The 24,721-nt window shown below is 34.6% G+C and overlaps 1 protein-coding gene across 3 annotated transcripts; it reads left to right on the forward strand.

The window, feature by feature from the left end:
• The first annotated feature begins 536 nt into the window (after positions 1 to 536).
• On the forward strand, positions 537 to 23,716 carry LOC110810549 (Tetratricopeptide repeat (TPR)-like superfamily protein). Of its 3 annotated transcripts, none has more exons than XR_015814187.1 (28): positions 537 to 968; positions 1,093 to 1,187; positions 1,956 to 2,055; positions 2,274 to 2,378; positions 2,547 to 2,709; positions 4,826 to 4,946; positions 5,072 to 5,134; positions 5,259 to 5,339; positions 5,462 to 5,556; positions 5,689 to 5,839; positions 9,593 to 9,679; positions 10,067 to 10,186; positions 10,256 to 10,384; positions 10,467 to 10,564; positions 10,648 to 10,771; positions 11,861 to 11,968; positions 13,029 to 13,170; positions 13,807 to 13,917; positions 14,046 to 14,109; positions 14,255 to 14,330; positions 19,400 to 19,585; positions 19,674 to 19,784; positions 20,248 to 20,409; positions 20,520 to 20,678; positions 21,279 to 21,512; positions 22,177 to 22,347; positions 22,437 to 22,531; positions 22,642 to 22,754. XR_015814187.1 is itself a non-coding variant. In XM_088210230.1 (28 exons), the coding sequence occupies exons 1-28, from the start codon at positions 806 to 808 to the stop codon at positions 23,404 to 23,406; spliced, it is 3,882 nt and encodes a 1,293-aa protein (XP_088066356.1). In that variant the 5' UTR covers positions 538 to 805; the 3' UTR covers positions 23,407 to 23,716. The 3 variants fall into 3 exon arrangements, 2 of the variants coding, with proteins under 2 accessions (XP_088066356.1, XP_088066357.1); XM_088210230.1 differs by lacking the exon at positions 22,437 to 22,531 and adding an exon at positions 22,857 to 23,716 and having other exon boundaries at positions 538 to 968; XM_088210231.1 differs by lacking the exon at positions 22,437 to 22,531 and adding an exon at positions 22,857 to 23,716 and having other exon boundaries at positions 538 to 968; positions 10,067 to 10,181; positions 10,272 to 10,384.
• The last annotated feature ends 1,005 nt before the right edge of the window (positions 23,717 to 24,721 follow it).

Genomic DNA, 24,721 nt, shown 5'->3' on the forward strand with positions numbered 1-24,721 from the left:
ATGAAGTTGATTTTTTTTCCTTTTAATCCAATTTATATCATTTTTAATTAATTTAAATTTGCGAATAAAATTATTTTTTTATTTTATTCCAAATATAGTCTAAAATAAATTAATAATTTTATCATCTACTATTTGATGTATTTATTAAATAGGTTTACGAACATTATATTTAAAAAGTTAATTATATATTTATATTATGTAAATGTCTGGAGATATATATATGATATAATTTGACTATTACTTATTATTATTATTATTAAAATTTTATTTCGTACAAATTAATTTATTTATGAATTAACAAATTATTTTCACGTGAGACAAAAATCAATTGTTGCAAGAGAGTTTATAAATTTATTTCTGAGTTCATTTTACAGTGTGGGTCAAGGTTTTATTTTCATGATGAATTATTTGTTTAATTAAAATGGCACCAGTGAGCCCATGGATTATGGATGGGCTTTTATAGTCGAATCTCAAGTGAACCAACGGATCGTCAGAGGTTGGATCGGTCCATTAATATCGAACCGGGCCACTTCTTCTCCGTCGCGACTGCTCACTGCCATTCCGCTCTCTCTCCTGTAAATTTGTGATATTCGAATTGGTACCGCAGAGAGGGAGAGAGAGAAATCCGATCGGCCTAAGTCCCTGAGGAATCAATATCGATAGCAAGAGCTGAGTTGAGTCAGTTGACGCCGACAGTGGACTCAGCGCAGCCATTGGAGATCCCAAACGGAGAGAGCTCGCGATTGTCACCAATTCGGACTCCCAAAGGGAAAAAAGGGGAAATTAAATCGGAAAACGAGCAAATATGGTGGATCCAGCTAACACGCCACTTGGAAAAATGTTACAGGAGGAGATCACCCCCGTGGTAATGGTGCTCTGCACTCCTCTGGTCGAAGAAGCTTGCCTTAAGAATGGCCTCTCCCTCGTTGAAATGCTAAGTCCCTTCTGCAACTTCAACAACATCGACGGTGAGCTCCTTATTTCCCTTCCCTATGTATAAACGTGGTTTCATATGCCTATGCATAAGTATATTTATTTCTGTTTGCAATTCGGTACTGAATTTTGAGTTGGATTCTTTTGCTCACGCTGCAGTGCCCGTACGGACATCTAGTGACCAACCATACAGACTACAGAAGTTCAAGTTACGTTTATTTTATGCATCCGATATTCGGCAACCTGATTTAGAGGTACTTCTCAAGATGATGTGTTCATTAGATGATGGAACAATGGCAGGAGCAGTAGAAATTAGAAGTTTCGAATTTATTTCTTTTAAGTAATTTACACGCAGGAAATGGCTTGTTAGACTAGGGTCATTTTTCAAATGCTAGATTTTTGTTACATGCAACTGGTAATTCAGACGTTTTTTCTCCGAGAGTTTAATTTAGCGTGCTTGAAGTTAAGCTAAAGATCTTTGAAGCTAAGATTTATTTCTTTGTTTCGAGTTGGGTATGATGCTAAATTCGGTGTCTCCACCTGGATTACTATGATGGTTGAACTCTGGATGTTAGCGTTGCTGCGCAATTGAAATAGTGTTGGCCTATGTTTGGAAACAATTTATAATTTTGTGAAAATCATTTGTACAATTCTCACTTAGCTCAACTAAAAAGATGTTGAAGATACTTCTTAGGATAAAAAGATTGACCTTATAATAGAATTTCATGTGGAATGAAACAGCCCATTTAAAATTTGATAGAATTTAGGATATACTATTCTAATTTCACATATAATTCTATGTGTGATCTTTATTTAAAAAAAAAAAAAAATTTGTGTGAGATCAATTCCTTTGTCATCTTAATTGAATTAAGTACAAATTCCGAAATACATTAAGCAAAATTTTTTATTTCTTCCAAATGTATCCTTAATGTGATATTTCCATTTTAGTTAAGGAAGAGGAATTCTCTTCTTATTTTGCATTATATTTCCTTTATATCTTATGATAACTGGAGATCAACCAGGTAGCAAAGGAGCGGTTGAAGCAGGTTATAACCCAGGCTGGGGAGGAAGATTTTTCTGAACTGAGTTTGGATCCACCTCAAATTAAGGACATACTCGATAGTAAGTGTACTGTGTTACCCTCTGTCATGACAGATTATTGAGCTCCAAAACTATAGCATTTTTCTTTTTAAACTGCTTTCCTGCAGGTCTCCCTTTCTTTTTTCTTCCATTATGTATGTTCTAGAAAGTCCTTTCCCTGTCATTAAGGTTTTTATGCTGATTATGTGCAAAATGTTTGAGTTCTTCTAAGTTAATGTATGGTACAATTTCTCTTGCAGGTGCAGAATCTAAAATATTGCCAACTTGGTTTCGATATTTTAATAAGGAGCTTGTACGTACCTTATCCTTTTCAGACCATGAAGCTTTTGATCATCCTGTGGCATGTAAGTTTCATATTTCATTCATGGGATGGGATGGAACCGGATGAGTATTCTTGGAAATTTGTATTCTTTTAATTATATGTGTTTCTTTTTTGGTTATACAGCAGACTTAAGTTCATGTACATATTCTTGAACGAAATAAGTTCATGTATATATATTTTTTTCTTTTAGGTCTTTTGGCCATATCTTCAAAAGATGAAGAACCTATCAGCAGATTTGTTGACCTTTTCAACCCCAACAAATTGCCCTCTCTTCTTAATGATGGTGCAATGGACCCGAAGCTTTTGAAGCATTATTTATTGGTCCATGATAATCAAGATGGCACTTCAGAGAAGTATACTGGTCTTTCTTTTTCTTATTTTGCACTAATCATACAGAAGTCAGAATAAGTGGTTCTACTTTCAATTACCTATTCAGTGATCAGGTATCATAAAAACCTATTGTTGAAGTAGAACTAAGATTGTTGTCTGTGCTAAAACCGAGGAATGGGGGATTAGAAAAGAACCTAAGACTAAGATGTAGGAACTTAAGATGGGGCATGTAAGACTAAGATGGGGGATGTAGAAGGAAGCATGCAGTGAATGAATAATTACAATAAAAAACCATCATTTGATAAACAATTCCTTCTTTTCGTGGGGAAGTAGCTTTGGGTTGGAAAAAGTGGGGCAGTTTGCATTTATTGGCAAGAGTTATGGGCCTGTGTTGATTTATGGTTCAAGAGGAGGAGTTATGGAGAGGAGTGGTGTCAGCCAAGTTTTGGCTGGACCTGGTGGGTGAATGTCTAATATTGGGAGGGAAGCTCAAGGTACAAGTTCCTTTGCTTCAAGTGAGTGTTCTTTAGCGAGTTTCCGGTTTATTTCACCATGTGTGCATATAAGGTCCTCTGGTAATCAATTTGGGGGTTTTTTAGCTGTAGCAGAGAAAGAATGCCATATTCAATGGGGTTGGGGAAAGGAAATGAAAAAATTTTTGGGAGTGGCTTTAAACTGGAATGTAAATAATTGGAAGGTTCAAGTGGTGTTGCACTTTTCTTCAGAGCTTTTATTTGTATAGCCTTGTTTTTCGTTGATGATTTGTTGGAGATCTTGGGTTCAAACACTTCAAGTTGCTTTTCTATGTCAAAAGAAGTTACTGGTTGATGACTTGTTGATGGCGGACTCTGCATATGAGATGTAGATGGTTTGTTTTTCTTGAAATAAAATTCTTGGCTTAAAATTCACTGCAAATTGAGCTTTAGCATGGGTGGAGAAAATATTGGTAATAAAATGGTCTGTGATGTTTCAGCATGAAGAACATTGTCTTACAATTAGGGTTTTCCTTTATCTAATGTTTTACAGAAGAAACTGGAAATTACAAGGATGCAGTCTTATAGAAAAATGCCCAAAGGCCAAACATAAGTGTACCATACCAACAAGCGACTTCTTGAGAAATCCCTCCCACTGTACCAGGATTTTTGTGTTGAACAATAATCTTTTTAAATGAGTTAATACTCAATATAAATCCACAGAATTCTATGTGGAGATTTTAGATCACTATTTTGAATGCTGAGAATAAAATCTCTCTCTCTCTCTGAAGGTGAAATTAAAGGGTGGAATCTTGTGTATGCTTCAGGGTGTATTTAGATTCTTCTTGTGAATAAACTCTAATCTTTTAAAAGGTGAAATAAAGGGTGGGATCCAGTTTGTGCTTTCAGGCGTATTGAGATCCTGGTAATTATAGACTTCTTGTTTGGGGTTGAGTTGAGTAATATTTGGTACAGTGAGAGACGAGGATGGATGTGGAAGGGCATCCAAACTGTAAGCATCTATTAGGCTTATCCCATTGGTACCTTTTGTGCTATTTGGAAAGAGAAGAACAAGAGGGTTGTTGAGGGTAGATAATCTAAGTTTGATAGTTTTAAAGATTCAGCCAGACCCTAAGTTTTTCTATCAAGAGTCAACCATTGTATTCTAGCCAAAAATCTTAGGGACATTATAGACATTTTGTTAGAGTTATAAATATTTTATACGCGGATTGTACGTCATTGGTGCTCTCTGAATATATTAAGTTTTCTTCTGAAAAAAATTATTGACTTCTTGTAGTGGGTTATCTTGCACAATGTGGATCATTCACCTGAATTGCATGCTACTATTCTGTTATTAATTTTAGTAAGAATTTTAATTTCTTGATATTTTGATCAACTTGTGGCCTTGTTCTTTCTTACATGGTTGGCACCCCTTGTTGCCTTGAGTTTCACTTTGATTGATTCGAAGTAGAAAATATTATATAACTCTTACTTAAACTGTATTTACCTTGTTTCAACTGGGCCATTTTAATGTAACATGTCGGTTGATTGAATTCATTTCTCCATCTGCAGAGTATAACTCTTACTTAAACTGTATTTTCCTTGTTTCAACTGGGCCATTTTAATGTAACATGTCGATTGATTGAATTCATTTCTCCATCTGCAGAGCAACTCGAATTTTGACTGAAATGAAAAACACCTTTGGTCCTAATGACTGCCAATTACTATGCATTAATTCCTCTCAAGATGGACATGTAGAACATCAGGACAACCCGTGGGCTTGCTTTGTAAGTTAATTTGGACTGTCATCTCTCTTCCATAAACACCTCGGAAGATGACATCTCGTAATTCTCTATGTTGGTGTGTGTTATTGCTTCAATTCAGTAAGACTATTCTCATGTACCTGTCACAGAAATCTGATGCTTTAGCTGGTCGAACGCTTGGTTGTTCCCTTAGTACTGATGACATTAATGAGGTACTTTATGTTTACCATTTCTTTAAGTGTCCATAGATGGTATTCATAACTAGATGATTAGGATTTTTTAAATAAATAGTTGGGTATTTTGACTGGAGTTATGTGTTTTTGTAATTTGAGACAGATCAAAGATCTCATGCAAGAATTATCATCTAAGCACATCATTCCTTACATGGAGCAGAAAGTACGTGCACTTAATCAACAGGTATCAGAACTCCTGGTTCTTTTATGAGTTCATAGTTGGGGAAGTTCTTACCTTTCTGGTATATTATTAATCTCTCTTTACTTCTTTTTCAATCTTACTCATCTTTTCATGTTCCATTTTAGGTATCTGCAACAAGGAAAGGTTTTAGAAACCAGATTAAAAATTTATGGTGGAGAAAAGGGAAAGAAGATGCACCTGACTCTCTTTATGGTCATATGTATGTCTTATTGATACCTTGTTTACTTCTTCACTGTTTTTCTCTCACTTATGTTTCCCCCCTGAGAAGGAAGTGTCATCTTCATTTGTTTTCTGCATTTTCCTCATTTTGTTTTTCATGTTAATATTGAAGGTATACCTTCAGCTCTGTTGAATCTCAGATAAGAATTTTGGGTGACTATGGCTTCATGTTACAAGATTATGAACTTGCTTTGTCAAGCTATCGCCTGATTTCAACAGATTACAAGCTCGATAAAGCCTGGAAACGTTTTGCTGGGGTGCAGGTACCTTTAGATCTTTGCTCCACCCATTCTAAAGCTCTCACTGCCTATGTTTCTGTTTCTTTCTCTGTCTCATTGTCTTATGTCTCTGGTTCATAGGTTCTCTCACATTTACATTTTTATGGGTTTAATAAGAAGTGATGAACTCCATATGTGAAGGTATTCTATGATTATGTTTCTGAAATATACCCAATGATGCTGTGATGCAGGAAGTAGCAGTTAGACTAATTGTTCTAGCAAGTAATTTACAAAAAAAAAATGGAAATTTAAGTGAGAATCATAAAAATAGAGATAGCTAGAGGAAATTAGTTATTTTTTTAGATAAAAGTATAAGTGTATATTAATATTAGCACCAAGGGCGTGCCAACCTATTTACTAGAGGAAATTAGTTATTAAAGTGAAGATATACAAAGAGAAGTAGAATGAACGAGATAGATTGGGCAAAATAATAACCGTTAAAAAAAAGCAGAGAGAGATAACGAGGAATAAAACCTTCGCAAAGGCAGTCCTAGTTCATCATTGTTTCTTCTCTCATCTTTCTTGGCTCACCTTTATATGGGTGTTCACTCTAACTAACATGAAAAATTACAAAAGAAGAAATCTAAAAAATTCTAATTTCTGTATTACTTACTCTTCTCTCATCTTTCTTGGACTCATCTTTATATGGGCATTCATTATAACTAATATGGAAAATTATAAAAGAAGAAATCTAAAAGATTCTAATTTCTGCAATACTTAATCTACCTAGATAGGAAACTAATATACTATAATGCCTAAGTAAACCTAAATAATTTAAAAATACAAAATAATAATATTATTGCTAAAAACTTCTTTAATTGAAAATTTGTGCCAAATAATATTTTTTTGTTCTGCATGGTGGGAAAAGGTGATAATAAGGTGGAGATATCGCACCTATTTTTCGTTGATGACACTTTGGTATTCTGCCAACCCCATGAAAGGATGATTTTGAACCTTAAATGTGTCCTCCTGTCTTTTCAGGCTGTTTATGGGTTGAACATTGAGTTGAATAAATCTGAATTGGTGAAGCTTGCTGCGGTTTTGGGGTGTAAACGTGTGAAGTTGTCTATCAAGTACTTTGTGCCCCTTTAGGGACTAAATATAAAGATGTAAGAACTTTGGACTCTGTGGTTGAGATGTTCGAGAGAAGACTCGTGGGATTGGAGAGCTATTTGTCTAGAGGTGGAAGGTTAATGCTCATCAAAAGTACTCTCACCAACCTGCCTGTATATTTCTTATCCGCAATAACTATTCCAGTGAAAATTGCTAAAAAAACTGGAAAATATTCAATGTCATTTTCTTTGGAGGGATGATGAAGGAAATAGGAAATACCATTTGGTGAAGTGGGATGAACTAAAGAAGCCAATGGAGAGAGGGAGCATGAGGCTTAGATCTTTTGTTGACATGAACAAGGCCTTGCAGGGGAAGTGGTTATGGAGGTTCGCTTCAGAGGAGATGATATTATGGAGCAGGGTGATTGAGGCTTGTTGGGGCCGAGAAGTTGGGGGAAGGCCTGTTTGTGAGATGGTGAGATCTCATGGGATGGGTTTATAGAGGAAGATGGGGCGGGGAGAACTTAATTTTTGGATTGTGTCCGTTGGGAATTAATTTTTGGATTGTGTCCGTTGGGAACTTGAGAGAGGTAGTAACATTCACTTTTGGGATGACAAATGGATTGGAAGGGGTAGTCTTAGGGATCAATTTCCAAGAATTTATGCAATCACCCAAAAGAAAAATATATTGGTGGAGGAGGTGTTCAGAGATGAGGATGATAATGGAGGATGAGACTTGACTTTGTCTAGGAACCTCAACAACTGGGAGATTGAAGAATTTGAGACGTTACTCCTTATGTTTAAGGTGCATTTGAGCAATGATAAAGATAGGGTGAAGCGGAAATTGAATAAGAATGGGGTGTTTACCGTAAAATTTTTCTATGCTTATTATTTGGTCAAGGTTGGTGGAGACAACGTCAATTTTCCGGCTCATCAGATATGGAAGGTGAAGGCTTCATCAAGAATTACATTTTTTGTTTGGGAAGCGACTCCATGATGTATTCTTACCATTGATAAGTTGATGAGGAGAGGCAAGATCATGGTTAATAGGTGCTAATGTGTATGAAATCGGCTGAATCTTGTAATCACTTACTGCTACAGTGCCTAGTGGCTTATAATATATGGTTTAAGGTGTGCATGGGTCTTTTACATTTGAATCAATGTCTCTTCTATATTTGAATAATTTCTCTCTTCTGTTGTGCATGGGTCTATTTTTAAATAATGTGCACTAAGTGACTCCAATGCGTATAAGACAAACTAGGATTAATTTGTCTGCTTGAAAGTTTGGGAATAAAAACTTAGATATCACACCTAGAATTTCTTAGACATCATACCTAAAAAGTTTTTAAATTACACTTAATGGTTCTCAAAGTACTTTACTGAATAATTGAGTGATGCCGTCAAGGAGATTACAAAACATTTAACGGTTCTCAGCGCACCAAATAAGTTCTTTCGAGTAGGATTATGATAAGAGATACTATGTCTACTAAGATTGCAAATACTACTAATAGGATAGGAAATACTAATATTAATAAAACTAAAACCTTAAAGTTACTAAAACTAAAACTCCTAACTAGTATAGTACTTTGATATTTAATAGAATTATAATTTCTAATTTATTTAGGTAATCTGTAACCCATTCTGCATCAACATCATAAGTCAATTCCTTTTGGTATTGAGTTTGGATTCATGATGATGCCTTGTAGTGAATTTTCAGCAGTTGTGGGTTTTTCTTGTCAACATAGGTTTTCTGAATGTTGAGCTGTCTGTCTGCATATGATAATATTTTTTTTTGAGATAAAAGATAGAATAGTATAAAAGGATAGTAAGGGGGTACCGCCCATTTACAAAAGGATTTATCAATGAGCACATCAACAACCGTTTCAATATCTTAGGATAATAAATTACGACCCAAAAGTAAGGAGCTAAAATAATGCAACCATCTATCTCTAATATTTATAAGAGTATCTTCTATACCCTCAAAAACTCAATTGTTTCTTTCTTTCTATACAATCCAAAAAATGGTAAGGGGAATAAGGCGAGCAGCTTTATTGTTGGATATTAAACATTCCCATGCCAAAAGCTCATTATAAATAGAACCCATCATAACCCAATTAATACCCATCAAGCTGTAAATCATGGACCACAAGTTTGTAGAGAAAGGGCACCATAAAAGAATATGATTACAGCTCTCGGCATTGCATTTACAGAGGAAACATCTGTTGACCAAAGTTCTGCCTCTTCTCATCAAATTATCCAAAGTCCGTAATTTTTTCCCTTGTAGCTTGCCATGTAAAGAAAGAAATCCTGGGGGGAGCATTAGATTTCCAAATGGATCTAAATGGGAAGGGAATTTGTTGATAACAAGTGTTCTAAAGTCCGCATATGTTCATATTGCATGACTGGTGTGCATTTGCTGACCTTGTGGACATGGATAGCAAAGTCTGAAGTGGAAAGTTTTGGGAGTGACATGCTGAGGTGCTTATTTGTTGTATACTATTGGAATTCTGCATCTACAAAAATTATTAGGAACTTTTCTTTGGTCCTCATGCTGCTCTACAAAATCTCTACTTTCTTACTATGTTTCTTTTGTAAAAATTCCTCTAATGTTGTTCTAGTCCGTATGTCTTGTTATCGGGAAGTTGTCCTGTTAGCGCATGCTAAATCGTCTCACTTGGTTTTGCAGGAAATGATGGGACTTACATATTTCATTTCAGATCAATCAAGAAAAGAAGCTGAATATTGCATGGAAAATGCATTTACTACTTATTTAGTATGTTTACTTCTCTTGATTATCTTATTGTATCTTAGTTTTGACTGGTTTCATTAGTTCTTTGATGCTCTGGAATGAAGTAGTAGGCACTCTGCTCTCTTTTTAAGAGATTTAGTCATAGTAACCTTCCTAAAACTATCTAATGGCATGATGCTATTAAAAGAAAAGAAAAAGAAAAAGCAAACGGATTCTTATGACATGCAACATCTTATATCTCACTGTCTAATGACATGATTTAAATAACAAAGTTATCCTGTGTTCCTCTCTCAATAAACACTTCCTCGGTGTTTCTGTTCTTAGTGAAGTTTGTTAATCTTACGTGGCTGACAATAACTAACTGTAATTTCTCAAAATGTTGTTTAATTATTGAGTTTTCTGCTCATGCAGAAAATGGGATCATCTGGTCTACGGCATGCTACCAGGTGTGGTCTTTGGTGGGTGGAGATGCTGAAATCTAGAGATCAGTATAAGGAAGCTGCTACTGTTTACTTCCGCATTTGTGGTGAGGTAATGCTCATATTTTGAAAACCATACTATGTGAATGCATTATTTGCTCCTTACAATGTCTTTTTATAGGAAACTTTACATGCAGCTGTGATGCTGGAGCAATCATCTTATTGCTATTTGTTGTCGAAACCACCAATGCTACATAAGTATGGATTTCATCTTGTTCTTTCAGGTGATCGCTATAAAAAATGTGACCAGGTATAATATTTACTTAAATATGCAATAACCTACAGGTTTAAATACCTTGTATTCTAACAATTCTGTCCTCCATTATCTCTAGATTAAACATGCAATTCGTACATATAGAAATGCAATCTCTGTATATAAAGGGACTATGTGGAGCCACATCAAGGACCACGTCCACTTCCATATTGGACAGTAAGTTATAAGACTATTCATCTTGCTTCTGTAAGAATTTCTTGTAAACATACTCGAAATTCACAGTATGAGAAAATTTTTAGGTGGTATGCTTCTCTTGGAATGTATGATGTTGCTGTGGCTAATATGTTGAACGTGCTGGCTTGTTCTGAACAATCAAAAGCAACACAAGAGCTGTTTCTGAGAGACTTTCTTCATACTGTTCAGGTGTGGACAACTTCTTGATTTGCTTGATGCTTACTGGAGAAGATTATATCCTTGTTGCCCCGGCATCATAGGGTGCATTAAGTAGTCTCCTTGGGGTCATTTTCTTCTTTGTGCTACTTGTTATACCATTAACTGATGTTTTGACGAGTTTGCTTGGCTGAGCCTTTGCTTTTGCTTTTGCTTTTGCTTCTGCTGCTAAAAGGCATATTTTAGACAAATCACTAAAAAATAGAAGTGCTTTTAGAAAAAAGCACAAACTATTTTTGACTTTTCATAAAAGTGAATCTAAAGCTAGAAATAGATGCATTTTTTTTTTTACTGAAGAAATTGATGCTTTTTAGAATGGCCTGTTCTGTAGTAATTGAATACTATTTTTAATGATTATATTCATTAATTTAATGTTTCACTAATTCATTAGTTTAATATTTATAAAATAAAGATATAATATTCATTCATCTCTGTAATTTAATATTTTTTATAAATTATTTAAATAATTTTTGTTTTAAAATTAAAAAATAGTAAATCAAAATTATTATTTATATTGAATAAAATAATCAGATTAAAATCAATTTAAATAATTACAATAATTTTTAGAAAATTTTAATATTATTTAAATAATTGTAATAATTAAATTTTTAGTTATGTAATCTTTATCGTTTCAAGATTTATTAGCATTTTATTAATATATAACATAACTAATTAGACATTGTACTGCATTTGGTATTGAAAGCGGTTTTTAGAGCAAGTTTACTGAACACTATATTTTTTTCACCTTAAAGCTGCTTTTCCTGAAGGTTATTTTCAAATCCATTTTTAGCTTCAAACAGCATAAGCACCAGCCAGGCCAAATGGACCTGAAAATCGTGAATAATTGATTTGCTGCAGATTCTTCTTGTCTCAAATTTTCAGTTTTTGGGTGCTCCTATGCAGTCAGCTTTTAAAATATTAATGATGATGTTTCTTTTTTTATTTTTTTCTCATATGCAGCTAGCTTTTACAGTATTAATGAAGATATTTCTTTTTTTCTCCTTCATCTAAAGGTGAAGAATTTTTTTGGGTTCTAATAGTACTTTTTGTTCATTATTTTAGAAAACTGGCAAGACATTTGAGGTCTTAAAGCTTCAGTTGCCTGTTATCAATATCTCATCACTTAAGGTTGTTTTTGAAGATCATCGCACTTATGCATCGCAGGCAGCTGTAAGTTGAATATGCCAGTTTGTTGTCCTTGACTGTGTGTTCGTTTTCTTATTATTTACCGAGATCACTCTCTGGTTATTGTGTCTCTCTGACCATCACACTACTTCTCCCCTCCTCTCATTATGTTGTTTGATTTCTTATCATTTTGAATAGTGTAATATCTATGTATATTATGAAAATCTTCATATATAGTATATGCTAGCACTATCTAGGATATTCTGTGCTTCTTTTGTTATCTTGTCTGGGACATGCGGCGCTGCACATGATATAATATTCAAAATCATCATCAGAATAAGATGTGATTGGCATGCGTGGAAACGATAAAGTTCGCATAATTAACGGTTTTGCTATTAACTGTGAATGAGGATCAGAAAAGGGTTAGTATAGACCCCTTGTCTCAATTTCTGATGTATTTAAAGTGAATCAATAAAAGGAATAAACGTTATATGGATGTTTTCTGCCTTATTATTATTGAAGTAGTCTGGACAATAAATTATGTACTGATGAGAAAATAGCTTGTGCCAATTTTGGTGCTAAATCATTACAAGTGACATGGGTTCCTATTCGTGAAAACATTTTCTAGTTTTTATTTTCTAAGATTATTTATGATTAACGTCTTTATTTTTGAAAACAAGCATGGTACTGGTGTTTGTTTGGGAAGAAATCAAGTATAAACAAAAACAGTTTTCTTAGAGAATACCAAAATTAATTTTTGAATCTCATCTACATTTTCATTATCATTTACTCATATTTTACGAAGACACCATCATGCATATTTTCATGAATAAACACATGAATAAACATATAAAAACTTAAGAAATGAGAGTTCAGAAATTGTTTCATGTACCAAACAGAGTCTAGACTATTAAAAGTTTTAGCATCATGAAATTTGTTAGTCTAAATTTATAACTGTTGTATACTTAATGCAGTCTGTAATATCTTAACATTCCTAATTGAAGTATTAACAAATATTTTTTTGCTAGTTGCTGGGTTACAACTGATTTATGAAGTTAATTGCAACTAATGTCATGTTTCACTTTTTTAATTTTACATTTTGCAGGCCAGTGTCAAAGAAAGCGTTTGGCGTTCATTAGAGGAGGAGATAATTCCATCATTACCGACTGCCCGGTCTAACTGGCTGGATTTGCAGTCAAAACTTGTGCCAAAAAATTATAAAAAAGCAAATGTTTGTGTGGCTGGAGGTATGAAGGTGATAGTATTATACGTAAATTATAGGATTTAATTAATTTTCTTTGACAATCATAAAATTTCTTTAACATCATGTTCTAAGATCATCCATTTTTCACTTTTTCTTCTCCAGTGTTTTTAGACAAGGAATACTTTTTGCTTCCTCCTTATTAACCTCTCTTGACCAATATTTGCTAGGTTTCTGACCGGTCCATTACTATGTAGTGCTTCATGGTGGGTTGAAAGCATTCTGCATGTTGCTTGATAGTTGTTTAACTAAAGGGACTAATAGGTTGTACTAGAAAAAGAAATTGATATTAGCAGGTACTATCTACATGTCATATTCATAATATTTTACTTCTGGAGATAGAACTTCTTTAGTTGCATGAATATTATGACTACATGTTCAGTCTAGAAAATCTATTCCTATAATTGGGGATTTGGGTTTCAACAGTTACACTGAAAATGGTTTATTATTGCAAGCAATTTTGCAACATTCCTCTTGACTATTGATTTTAAATTGTGATTCATGTGTAATAGAAGGTATGAAAAGATGTACCCTATATTTTCTCTGTATACAGAAAATGATGTAGCTTATAAGGTTATGTTTACATACACTTTTGATATTTTACTTTTCTTCATTGTTGCAGAACCAACACAATTTGATATCGAGTTTAGAAATCCTCTTCAAATTTCTCTTTCCATTTCTAGTGTTGCTTTGATATGTGAACTATCTTCAAGAACTGATGAGGTGAAATCTGGTAAGTCGTTATCAATATTTTCGAATCTTTCTTCTTTCTAAATCATAGTTTCTTATTCTTCTTTAGTTTTTATAGCTGCAAATTCATTCCGTAAACAATTGCTTGCTAAAATATTGATAATTATGTAGATACCAATGTGGCCAGCACTGAGCTCCAGAATGTTGAAGAACATGAAGAGTTGACTATGAGTGGGTATGTATGGATATTTATTCATTAATAATTTCCCCTCAGATTTTCATATTTATGTAGTTTTTTCATTGCATTTCATCAAATTGTCATTGCTGATTTATCCTTGATTCTTATCTCAAAATTAATTCTCATCTCAAAATTAATGCAGGGAAATGAACTCTTATATTTCTTTGTTTACTTTGTCTGAGGCTGACTTCTTATTAGGAGGTGGTGAAACAACTCTGGTGAGTCTCTGATAAAACAGTTAACTTTATCCTAAAGATCACTGTAACTTTGCTATTCCTGTCCTGTCTGTCTGTAATAGAATATAATTGGACATCTTTCAAAGAAGTATATACAGGAAGGACCTTATTTTGAGTAATATACATGCTCTTCATTAAAATTTAGTACTTTCCTTCTTTTTCTTCTAAAAAAAATAAATAAAATATAGCTTTCCTGGCTCCTGCAATTCTAATTGTAATTTTTTAAAAAATAAAAAGTATGAAACATATATTAAAAAGGTATACAAAATATTTACATTTGTGTTAGGATGCCAATGGCATTCCCAAAATTTTCAAGCCTAATAATGTCATGTTCTAACAAAAAAGAGTCAAAGTAATGTAACCACCTATTTTTCAATTTACTATTCTTTACCTCTTTAATCTCAAAAGTTCTACTATTTTTTTCTTTCCGTAGAATTCAAAAAATGGTCAATGAAATAATCTTTACAAAATCCCTCTTTTTACACGAACCACCCCAAACCCAAATCTCCTCCCTAACCAATCCCACCATGGTCCAATTGGTACTCTGCTGCCCGTAAATCATGCACCAAAGGCTATAAGCTGTAGGACACCATACAAGAATGTGGTTGCAAGATTCCGCAGCTCCGTATGACCCCTTTTCATCAGCTTATTGGTTGTCAAGGTACATTCTCTGCAAGCTTCGCACACGAAGAAAGCCATTCTAGGGGAAACTTTAGTTTTCCAGATTTGGAGGGCCGGAAATTCCTTTCTCCGACTCTGCCCAGCAAGCATAATATGTGAATAATACGACTTGACAGAGAACTCATAATTCTGTTTTAGTTTCTGCAGGATCTGGTCACTACTGGTTTTGGCATGCTGATCTGCTAATAATTGCAGCAGTGATTCATACTCGTGGACTTCCCAGTCATTCAAATTTCTAATAACATTAACCGTCCAAACCAATGTGTCATTAATAACATTAAAGCTTCTTCAATCACCATGTTTTTGGATTGAGCAGCGGTGTAAATTCTTGGAAACCATCTCATGAGGCAACCTCCCTCCAACCACTCATCCAACCGGAACCTTATGCTGTTACCCTTACCTAATTTCCACTGGGTACATTCTTTGAATCTCGGTCAGTCCATCAATATTTTCCCCCACAAGCCTAGCCCGTGAGGTCTGTCCATTCTCCCACCCGTAGCCCCACCAGGAACATCCCCCCATCAGGCCGCAATGATTTTCTTCCACAAACCATCCCCCTCCTTTTGATATCGCCATAGCCACTTCCCTTGGAGAGCAACATTCATCTCAACAAGAGACCTAATACCCAAACCATGGTGAATCGGTTTCTTGACTTCATCCCAGTTAATTAAATGTTATCTACTTTTCTCCTTCTCATCACCCCAAAGAAAGCGACATTGGATGGCCTATATTCTCCTTGCCACTTTAACCGGAATTGTCAAAGTAAAAAGATAATGAGTGGGAAGGTTGGCAAGTGGGCTCTTGATAAGAATGAGTCTCCCTCCTTTTGATAAAAAGTTCCTCTTCCAACTTTTAAATCTTCTCTCAAGACTGTCAACAACTGGTTCCCAAGTGCTTTATCTTTGTACTTAATAGGCAGTTTGACAGCTTTGCATCCCATGATATTAGCAAGATAGTTCTCATCCCTTATATCTCCAGTTCTCACCAATTCAGATTTGCTTAAATTGATGTTGAGCCCAGAGACCGTTTGGAAGCAAAGGAGAACACATCTCAAATGAATGAGATTCCTCACTTCTGGCTGACAGAAAATAAGTGTGTTGTCAGCAAAGAAAAAGTGTGATACCTGGACAACATTGTCATCCCTCTCCATTGTTGCACCCCTTAACAGTTGCAGGTCAGTGGCTCTAGCCATTAAACCATTCAACGCCTTCATTACCATGATAAATAACAATGGTGAAAGGGGATCACCCTGGCGCAACCCACAGGAAGCAGTGAAAATTGTAATTATCCAACTCCTGAATCCATAAGAGAATAAATTGTTAGTTTTATCTCTGGTTTGCCTGCGGAGTTCAGTTACGACTTGGCTATATCACCAATCTCTTTCCTGGATTAATTGGTACTTATATTGGTATGGGGGTTGCCCTATAATTTCAAAGTAGACCGAAGATTTACAAATGGGAAAAATAAATTCATATATTTATCATCCGATGGATATCAAAATTGCCAAATCTCCCTGTTGCTGTGGGACAGATTGTTATGATGGCTTTGTTTTGAGAGTTTGGCTCATGATCTCTTCCACAGGGTCTATTTAGCTTCAAAGGGTTTAACATCTATCTTTTATTGATGTCCACCTGTTTTTCATGTTTTCCCTTTACAACGTTGTATGAGGATATATTGATGTTGGAGAAACTAAGATTAATTTGTCTACTTAGAAATTTAGGAGTAAAAACTTACACATCATGCTTAAGGTTTCTTAGACGTCAAACCTAAGAAGAGACCATAGGATTTTCTGTAATGGGTTAACTTTTCTACTCAATGGAGAATTCTGGTGATTTGATAGATATCATGATTGATCTATAAATATTTTTGTACATGGGGTTGCACCCCCTTGTTGCTTGTAGTTACTGATATTTTATATTTTTTATTTAAAAAAAAAAGAACATCAAACCTAAAAAGTCTTAAATATAATATGACTGCATCACCCAAACAAAAAATTGAAAAAATTCTCAAAAGTAGTTTATTACATAATTGAACTGTCTCAAAAAGTAAAAATTATGAAAGGACTTATAATGCTTCTTAAGTAATTTTTCGAGTAGGATTAACTAAGAAATACTAATTTTAGTAAGAATAAAAAAATTAAATATTAAAAAGAATAAAATTCTAAACTTATAAATATTCTTATAGTAGACTCCTAAATAGGATATTAGTTTTATATATAAAAGAATAATTATTTCTAATCTATTTAAACAATTTAATTTTTTTTAAAAAATAAAAGTATGAAGTATATTAACAGGCACCAAAAGGGTGCCAACCTGTATACAAATATTTACAAATCTTCCAAGATGTCAATAAGATCCCCTCCACTGAATAAAGATGATAAACCAAAATAAAAAATCTAAGGGTATGGAACCATCTGTTCCTAATCTTAACAAAATCTCCCTTATTCTCAACCCTCTCCTCTCCTTCAGTAACACTGAGAAAATGGTGAGCAGAATAAGATCTTTGCATTTCCTTGTCTGACTTATGCTTCCACACCCATATTTGATCTCTGACCGAACCAGCAATCACCCAGCCGATACCCAATATAATATAAATCATCGACCATCGCTTGTACACTATTAGGCACCATAAAATGATATGATTACAAGTCTCTGCAAAACTTTTACACAAGTGAGACCCGTCACCATAGTTATTCCCCTTCTCATCAATTTATCAATCGTCAGAATGCAACCTCTACTGGCTTCTCATGTGAAGAAAGTTACTCTGGAAGGAGTATTAGCTTTCCATATATGTCTAAAAGTAAACTTGCTACTTTCAATTTCTTGCTTAGTCAAATGCTTGTTAAAGGATTTCCCCAAAAGGATCCAAATTTAGTTAGACTCTAAGTAGGTTGATCGTTACTACTATCCGGGACAATGGGCGAATGGGGTACTCAGGAGGTTATCATATTTATTGATCTCCCAACCATTGAGGTTTCTTTATACATCCATCTGCCACTCCTTCGCTTCTTCCCTTATATCTCTGAAAAATTCACTCACCAGATTGTCTTTCTATTCAGTTATGGTGAAAATCTGTTGATACTGATCTCTGAGGGCTCCACCTTTCAACCATGGGTTTTGCCAAAAACTATTTCGGTCTTGCATTAATTGTATGTTGCATTATATCGAATATGGAAATAGTGTCTGCCTTATATGTATTTTGGATAGTGTTCAATTCAACACTAGTCATGATTATTGAAGCAAGAATTTGTAATGAAGATCTGATCGAGATATGAATCAGTCTAGAGGAACCAGTCTGTCAAAACTAGCCTGAAAAGTTAAAAAAAGAGTATGATTTGCGATGCCAACTTGTGGGTCATCACTGCTTGGGGACCACATGTCATTTTCCAGTCACTGGATGGTGTTTTGGTTTTGACAGTAGGATTAACCTGAGGCAGGAGTTGCAGATTAGTGGCAGTGTGATACGTGGCTGTGGGGACACCGAGATCAAGAGAGTCAGCACCTAAGCGAACTTTCAGGGACGAGTAGCACAGGTTCCAGCGGATTTTCGTGGTGGGGCTCCAGTGCATTGCTGGTCAGATGTCTAGGTAGCCGGCAGCTGGCTGTGCTGATGGCTGCACTCTGGTTGTCACTGGTTTTCAACTGGTGGCTGGTTGATGTTTTAGGAAATTATGATTTTTTTTCTAGTTGGTTCTAGGGTTGTTTGGACTTGGGGTTCTGAGGTTTCTGGTATAGAACTGTTTTAGCTCTGGTACTAATTGCTTTTGGGACAAACTAGGGTTGAGGTCCTTTACATAAGGTTTTGAGATACTCACTTTTATCTCAAAAAAAATATCATTTAAGAAAATTGAGAAAAATATCAAATATTTTATTAAATGACTTAACTCTGTCTTAAAAAATGAAATCAGAAAGATATTTGTTATTGTTGTTAAATAACTTTTCTCATATAGGATTTAACTAAGAAATACGAATTGGAGCAAGAATTATTAGAGGAAAATAAAATTAAAGCTACTATAATTATAATAACAGGCTCCTAAATAGTACAATAATTTTATATTATAAAAATGATCATTTTTATTATTTTTAGACTATTTATACCTAATCTACTTTATTAATTATCCTCCTTTAATGATCTCTTCTGTTTTCTTCTTCTGATTTTTTTTATTTCACAGAAAGTTAATAATCTCTTCTGTTAATTGGAACTTGTGACGGAAATATTTTGCTAGTCGATGTGTGGCATAACTCTTTTATTTCCAACAAAAAAAATTATGTGTGGCCTATCTCTTTATTCGTGCAGCTTCTTTAAGATTGCTTGTTTTCTGTCTATTGTTATCCTCAGGAAACTTTTTTTGTTGAACTCATGTTTTTCAGGTGCGACTTACAGTTACTCCCAGAGTAGAAGGCATCCTAAAAGTTGTCGGTGTTAGATGGAAGTTGTCAGGTTCTGTAGTTGGTGTCCATAAATTTGAATGTGATCCCATCAATACAAAAAATGCCAAGGCTAGAAGAAAAGCTAGGCATTCTCCTTGCAATGATCTTAAGTTTATAGTGATCAAGGTGCATGCTCTTCCTTTATCTTCATCTTTCGTTGGTTGAATTTTTGAGACACTGAGCTAGAACAAATTCTTTTCTTTTGAATATCTAGAGTCTACCCAGGCTTGAAGGCTTCATTCAATCTATACCTGAAAAGGCATATGTAGGAGACGTACAGCATCTTGTCCTGGAATTAAGGAACAGATCAGAATTTCCGGTAAAGGTATGGATCTTGCTGGTGTTGTAGGCTCCTAGAACATTACTGTCTAGTCTGGATGTCTACTTAGTGCCACAGATGAGAATGATAGTATCCTCTATTGTGGTTGGGCTAATTTAGATGCTTGAGGGGTAATGTAAGCTTTTCTGTTCCGTTTGGCAGGATTTCAGGATCTAAGGCTCGCTTGATACATGAAAATATCTTTTAGTTTTTACTTTCCACAACCATATATGTTATACATTAAAAATGTGGATTTTTTAAAACTAAACAATGTTAAAAAAATGATTATGAAAATGTCACATGAGGTTTGAGGGAACAACAAAAATCTATTTGTTGTGTTTTCTAAAAATTGTTTTGTTTATGCTTGAGTACCCGTGTCCCCGCATATAAATATATCAACATACAATGTAAAGTACCAATCAGGGTCCAAGTTTTCCTACACAAACTAATCAAATTTATGGTCATGCAGAATTTGAAAATGAAGATTAGTCATCCCAGATTCCTAACGGTTGGAAATCAGGAGTTGACAATGAAGTTTCCTGATTACTTAGAAAAGAAGATGGATGTTGAACAAAGTAGTGCCCATGTTAGCCCAAATATAGCTTCTCAAAATGTGTTTCTGTTTCCGGAGGTTAGTCTATAAAATCGTTTTGTGCATTCTATATTGCGTTCTTAATCTAATCGGTTAGAGCCACTCTGCCATTCTGGTAATAAGCTTTATATTTTTCTTGTGCCTTTTAGGATGTATCAATTCAGGGAGAAACACCTTTGTTGTGGTCCCTGTGGTTTCGAGCTGCTGTTCCTGGAAATATATCATTGTACATGACAATATACTATGAGATGGAGGATATGTCAAGTACCATGAGATATCGCACTCTTCGGATGCATTACAATTTTCAGGTAATACATGGATATGAACAAATTATGAGGATTTTTTCTTTGCTTTTTTTTTTTTTGCCGTTTACTATTTTTTTCCCTTAATATTACCTTCATAATCGGGGTTATCTTTAGTAACTGCAAAATCCTAAGTAAATTAAATACCTACCAGACAACCATGCACAGTTTTTAGTTGTGTTATCTATGCTATATTAAATGTCTGATTGTTGAGGAGATCTAGTAGTTCTGGATTGCCGATGAGTGGAATCCATGTTAGAGGCTTTGTGAAAGAAGTAACTTTAAGCATTCTATTTTTAGTTTACTTTTGCTAACGAAATAAGAGGTGCTTATTAGTTACTTCAAAGTAACTTTATATGGGGAAAAATAAACACCCTATTAACCTTTTGTTGGTACTTTTAGATCCAAGTAACTTATCTTTTTGCTCTCTACTTGTAATTGCTTAATTTTTCAATGGGCACCTAATTGCTTTAACTAACTTAAGAAGCATATTTGTTAAACAAGATAGAACACACTCTTAGTCGTATAACCTTTTCTGGTTAAGGGGGACTTACATTCACTTGTATTAAAGGTATAAGCAAGACTTACATTGTATGCTTTTATTAGGTTTTACCATCATTGGATGTGTCATTCCAAATCAGTCCCTGTCCATCAAGATTGCAAGAGTACCTTGTGCGAATGGATGTTATCAATCAGACAAGTACAGAATGTTTCCAGGTTCGTCAGTTATCGTCTGTTGGACGCCAGTGGGAAATCTCATTGCTTCCATCTCTTGATTCCATATTACCTTCACAATCCTTATTTGCCGGTCAAGCATTTTCGTGGTTCTTCATGCTCAAGGTCAGTGGAAGAATCATCTGTAGTTGTTTCCTCTTTTTTAAAGAACGGAATTGGGGCATTTGGTGCTAACACTTGCTAGCAGCTAGTTCAATTTGTAGCGGTTACTTCTGTTCTAATCTCTTTGGTCAAGACATGAATTCAACTTTTCTTTGTTCATTCATATGAAGGTCTTATTTTTTACTTCTCGACGTCTATACAATCAAGAAGGATAATTTGATTAGGATTGGGATTTTCCAAGTTTGGTCAGGGGTTGAGAGTTTTTGCAGCCTTAATTCTACGTGGTGTAAAGTCTTTGCAGTATGATCCTGGATTAAGATAATCAGAACTTTCACTATTATCCTTATAATAAATGCAATGTTTTGGAATTCCCATGATCTATTTGACAAAAAGATATACATAGGAGAGATGGCTTGTGCATCCCTTAACATGTTGAGTATAAAGTTATGGAACTTAATTGGTCCAACTGAAGCCTAATCCAAAGCTTGAGAAGATAAGTACCAGTAGTTCATTGAGTTTCTTCTTGCATCAGGTGCAACCAACCTTTATACACTGTTGTTTTTATTGAGGATCAATAACTTCAATTGTTCTTTCATTGAATACATTTTGTTGGTTCTTTTACAAACTTACCTATTTGCTTATAAGTTTCCTAATTGACTTGCTACAGGATCGCAAGAAATCAGCGGATTCTGAAGATAAGCCCTCATCTCTTTCCTGTATTGGAAGTGATTTAAGATTGTGTACCTTAGATGACAGCCAAGCACTTATTGATGTATCAAAGCCACCTCTGGCAGCTTTCCATTACAATGAAAGAAAGAATCAGGGAATACCAGATCAGGTTGTTATTTGTCTTGTTATATACATACTTATTCTCTATGCATCATGACCGATACAATTTTCTATCACGTATCATTATGATCATTACAGCCATCCGCATGGCCTAGTTGATTCTTACACCCTTCTGCTGATACCTTCTTTTCAACTACTGGGCAATACCCCAGCTGGTTACTTTTTCCTCTAGAGTAAGGGATCAAATCTTTGGCAAGTTTACAATTAAGGAAAGGAATTGTGCTGCCTTCTCATGGTATTTTACTCACTAATATTTTGTTATTCTTGTTGCTTGATGGACCAGGAAAACCCAAATACTGTTGACTTCATTTTGATCTCCCAGCCGCAAAAGAGCAAGACTCATTCTGAGATTTTTGATTCACTGCATCTTTTTTCTCACCACGCATGCCGTTGCAGGTAAGACTAATGGAAAACTCAATGCTTATGTTCTGAAGCTACATCAGACTTGCTTAAAATTTTCTAATCTATTGGTCTTTTTCTTGAAAAAAATGTTATCAGTATAACAAGTATAAGTCCAATATCGTGGGGAGTGGATGGGCCTCGAACCGTACATCATGATTTTTCGACTTCCTTTTGTGAGGTTAAGTTAACCATGACAATCAGCAATTCATCAGATGCAATTGCATCTGTGCACGTCAGCACCTTGGATTTACCCAGCAGTAGTGGGCAGTCGAGTGATGTGGGCACCCCTCAGTCTGCTGTTCCTTCTGGAAATCAAGCAGGGTGGCATGATATACCTGTAGTAAGCGACACCAAAGTGACCTCTGCTGTTCCCGGAACCCATGTCGGAAAATTGCAACCAGTAGAAAGTGCATCTCCATTTATTTGGTGTGGTTCAAGTTCTACAAAGGCCCAACTCCAGCCCTTTTCAACGATCAGAATCCCCCTTCAGATATCTGTATTCTTCCCCGGGATCTACGATCTATCTAATTACGTGTTGAATTGGAATCTCATACCTAACAGTGACCAAGAAGATCTAGGACAGAGGCAGTCATCAGGGACATGCCAAGGATATCCATATCTTCTTACCGTGCTTCAATCTACTTGAAATCTGGAGTTCATGCATTGCTTAGCTTCCAACTTTGTTGCTATAAAGCTCCAATTTCTGATTTTTGTAACTTCTACATGTATATTATTATTTTTTTTTTCTCGTTAAAGTGTATTTTTTTTCTTTTCATGATAGAAGGAATTACAAAAAAACGCAAAGGTCAGTGTTGTTAGATTATAGGAGACAGAAAGCATTCTTTCTTCACAACTAGAATAATAAGGGCATCGAAATTCATTCACGAATCTGTGTTCGTTAAACTTCGTGTTCTGTACTCTAATGTTTTCATCGGAAAAATCTGATTTTGACACAATGTTACTCGTTAGGCTTGTATTTACCTGGCGTCAGGCACCAAATTATTCTTAGCTGCTTGTCGATTTTAGATCTGAATGAAACCAGTTTTACTGTCTTGTAGTTGAATGTTTTGCTCATTGTTTATCTTTCAAGAGACCTTGGCATGTACTTGGCATTGAAGAACTAGTTTGTTCCATTATTATTATTATTGTTGATAATTGCCGTGTTATGTACTGGGATTTGAGTATACGCCTTTATAACGAGTAAATAAGTTCAACCATAGAAACATACAGTACGTCAATATATATTTATTGTTGATATTGTAATTATTTTTCGTCGATAATGAAAATAAATACATATTTATTATACAAAATAATTACACACAGTTACGGTCCTCTAAGGAAGCAGCAGCCGGATGCGACCGCCCACGGGAGAATCAATATGCGTCTGTCTTCATCATACGTTTTTAAGACGCTTGATCGTGACACCATAACACATAAAGTTGGTATTACTTCCTTGTTACCATCATAACTAAAACTTTTTTACTCTTACAAAAACCAGCCATTAAAACATAAAACTCACGTGATCATTTATTTATTAAACAAATTAATACCCTCTACATCTTGCTTACTAATTCAAGTTTTATTAGTAATAACACTTCAAAAATAAAAACATAGATGCACAAAAAATATTTAGGAAAATACAATTTAAGGGTATTTTTAAAAAAAAAAATTAATTAATTTCAGTGTAAAAATTATTTTTTATAGTGAATTAGAAAATATAATTCTAATTAAATAAAAAATATTTGAACTTCAAGTCAAAATTAATTCACCTGTGAATAAAATTACTTTTGTTCCCACCAAGACTAAATCATTTGAAAATTTTTATAAAAAAAAAAAAAAAAAAATCCGAAAATCAAATTATCTGATTTTTTTCCATTTACCCTCTACGCGTTTCCCCAATTAATTTAATTTAAATTAAATTAAAACAACACGAAATTATTTAAATTTTGAAAAAGAAAAAA

Source organism: Carica papaya, chromosome 8 (genome assembly GCF_054855325.1).
Source record: "Carica papaya isolate Zhongbai chromosome 8, ASM5485532v1, whole genome shotgun sequence".
Taxonomy (NCBI): domain Eukaryota; kingdom Viridiplantae; phylum Streptophyta; class Magnoliopsida; order Brassicales; family Caricaceae; genus Carica; species Carica papaya.

Bases quoted from the DNA above. Each gene is read 5' to 3' on its own strand.
- LOC110810549 (XM_088210230.1), top strand. From the start codon at position 806: ATGGTGGATCCAGCTAACACGCCACTTGGAAAAATGTTACAGGAGGAG. The intron at 4,947-5,071 runs GTAAGTTAATTT...TACCTGTCACAG, and splicing joins ACAACCCGTGGGCTTGCTTT to AAATCTGATGCTTTAGCTGG. The intron at 13,918-14,045 runs GTAAGTCGTTAT...ATAATTATGTAG, and splicing joins AACTGATGAGGTGAAATCTG to ATACCAATGTGGCCAGCACT.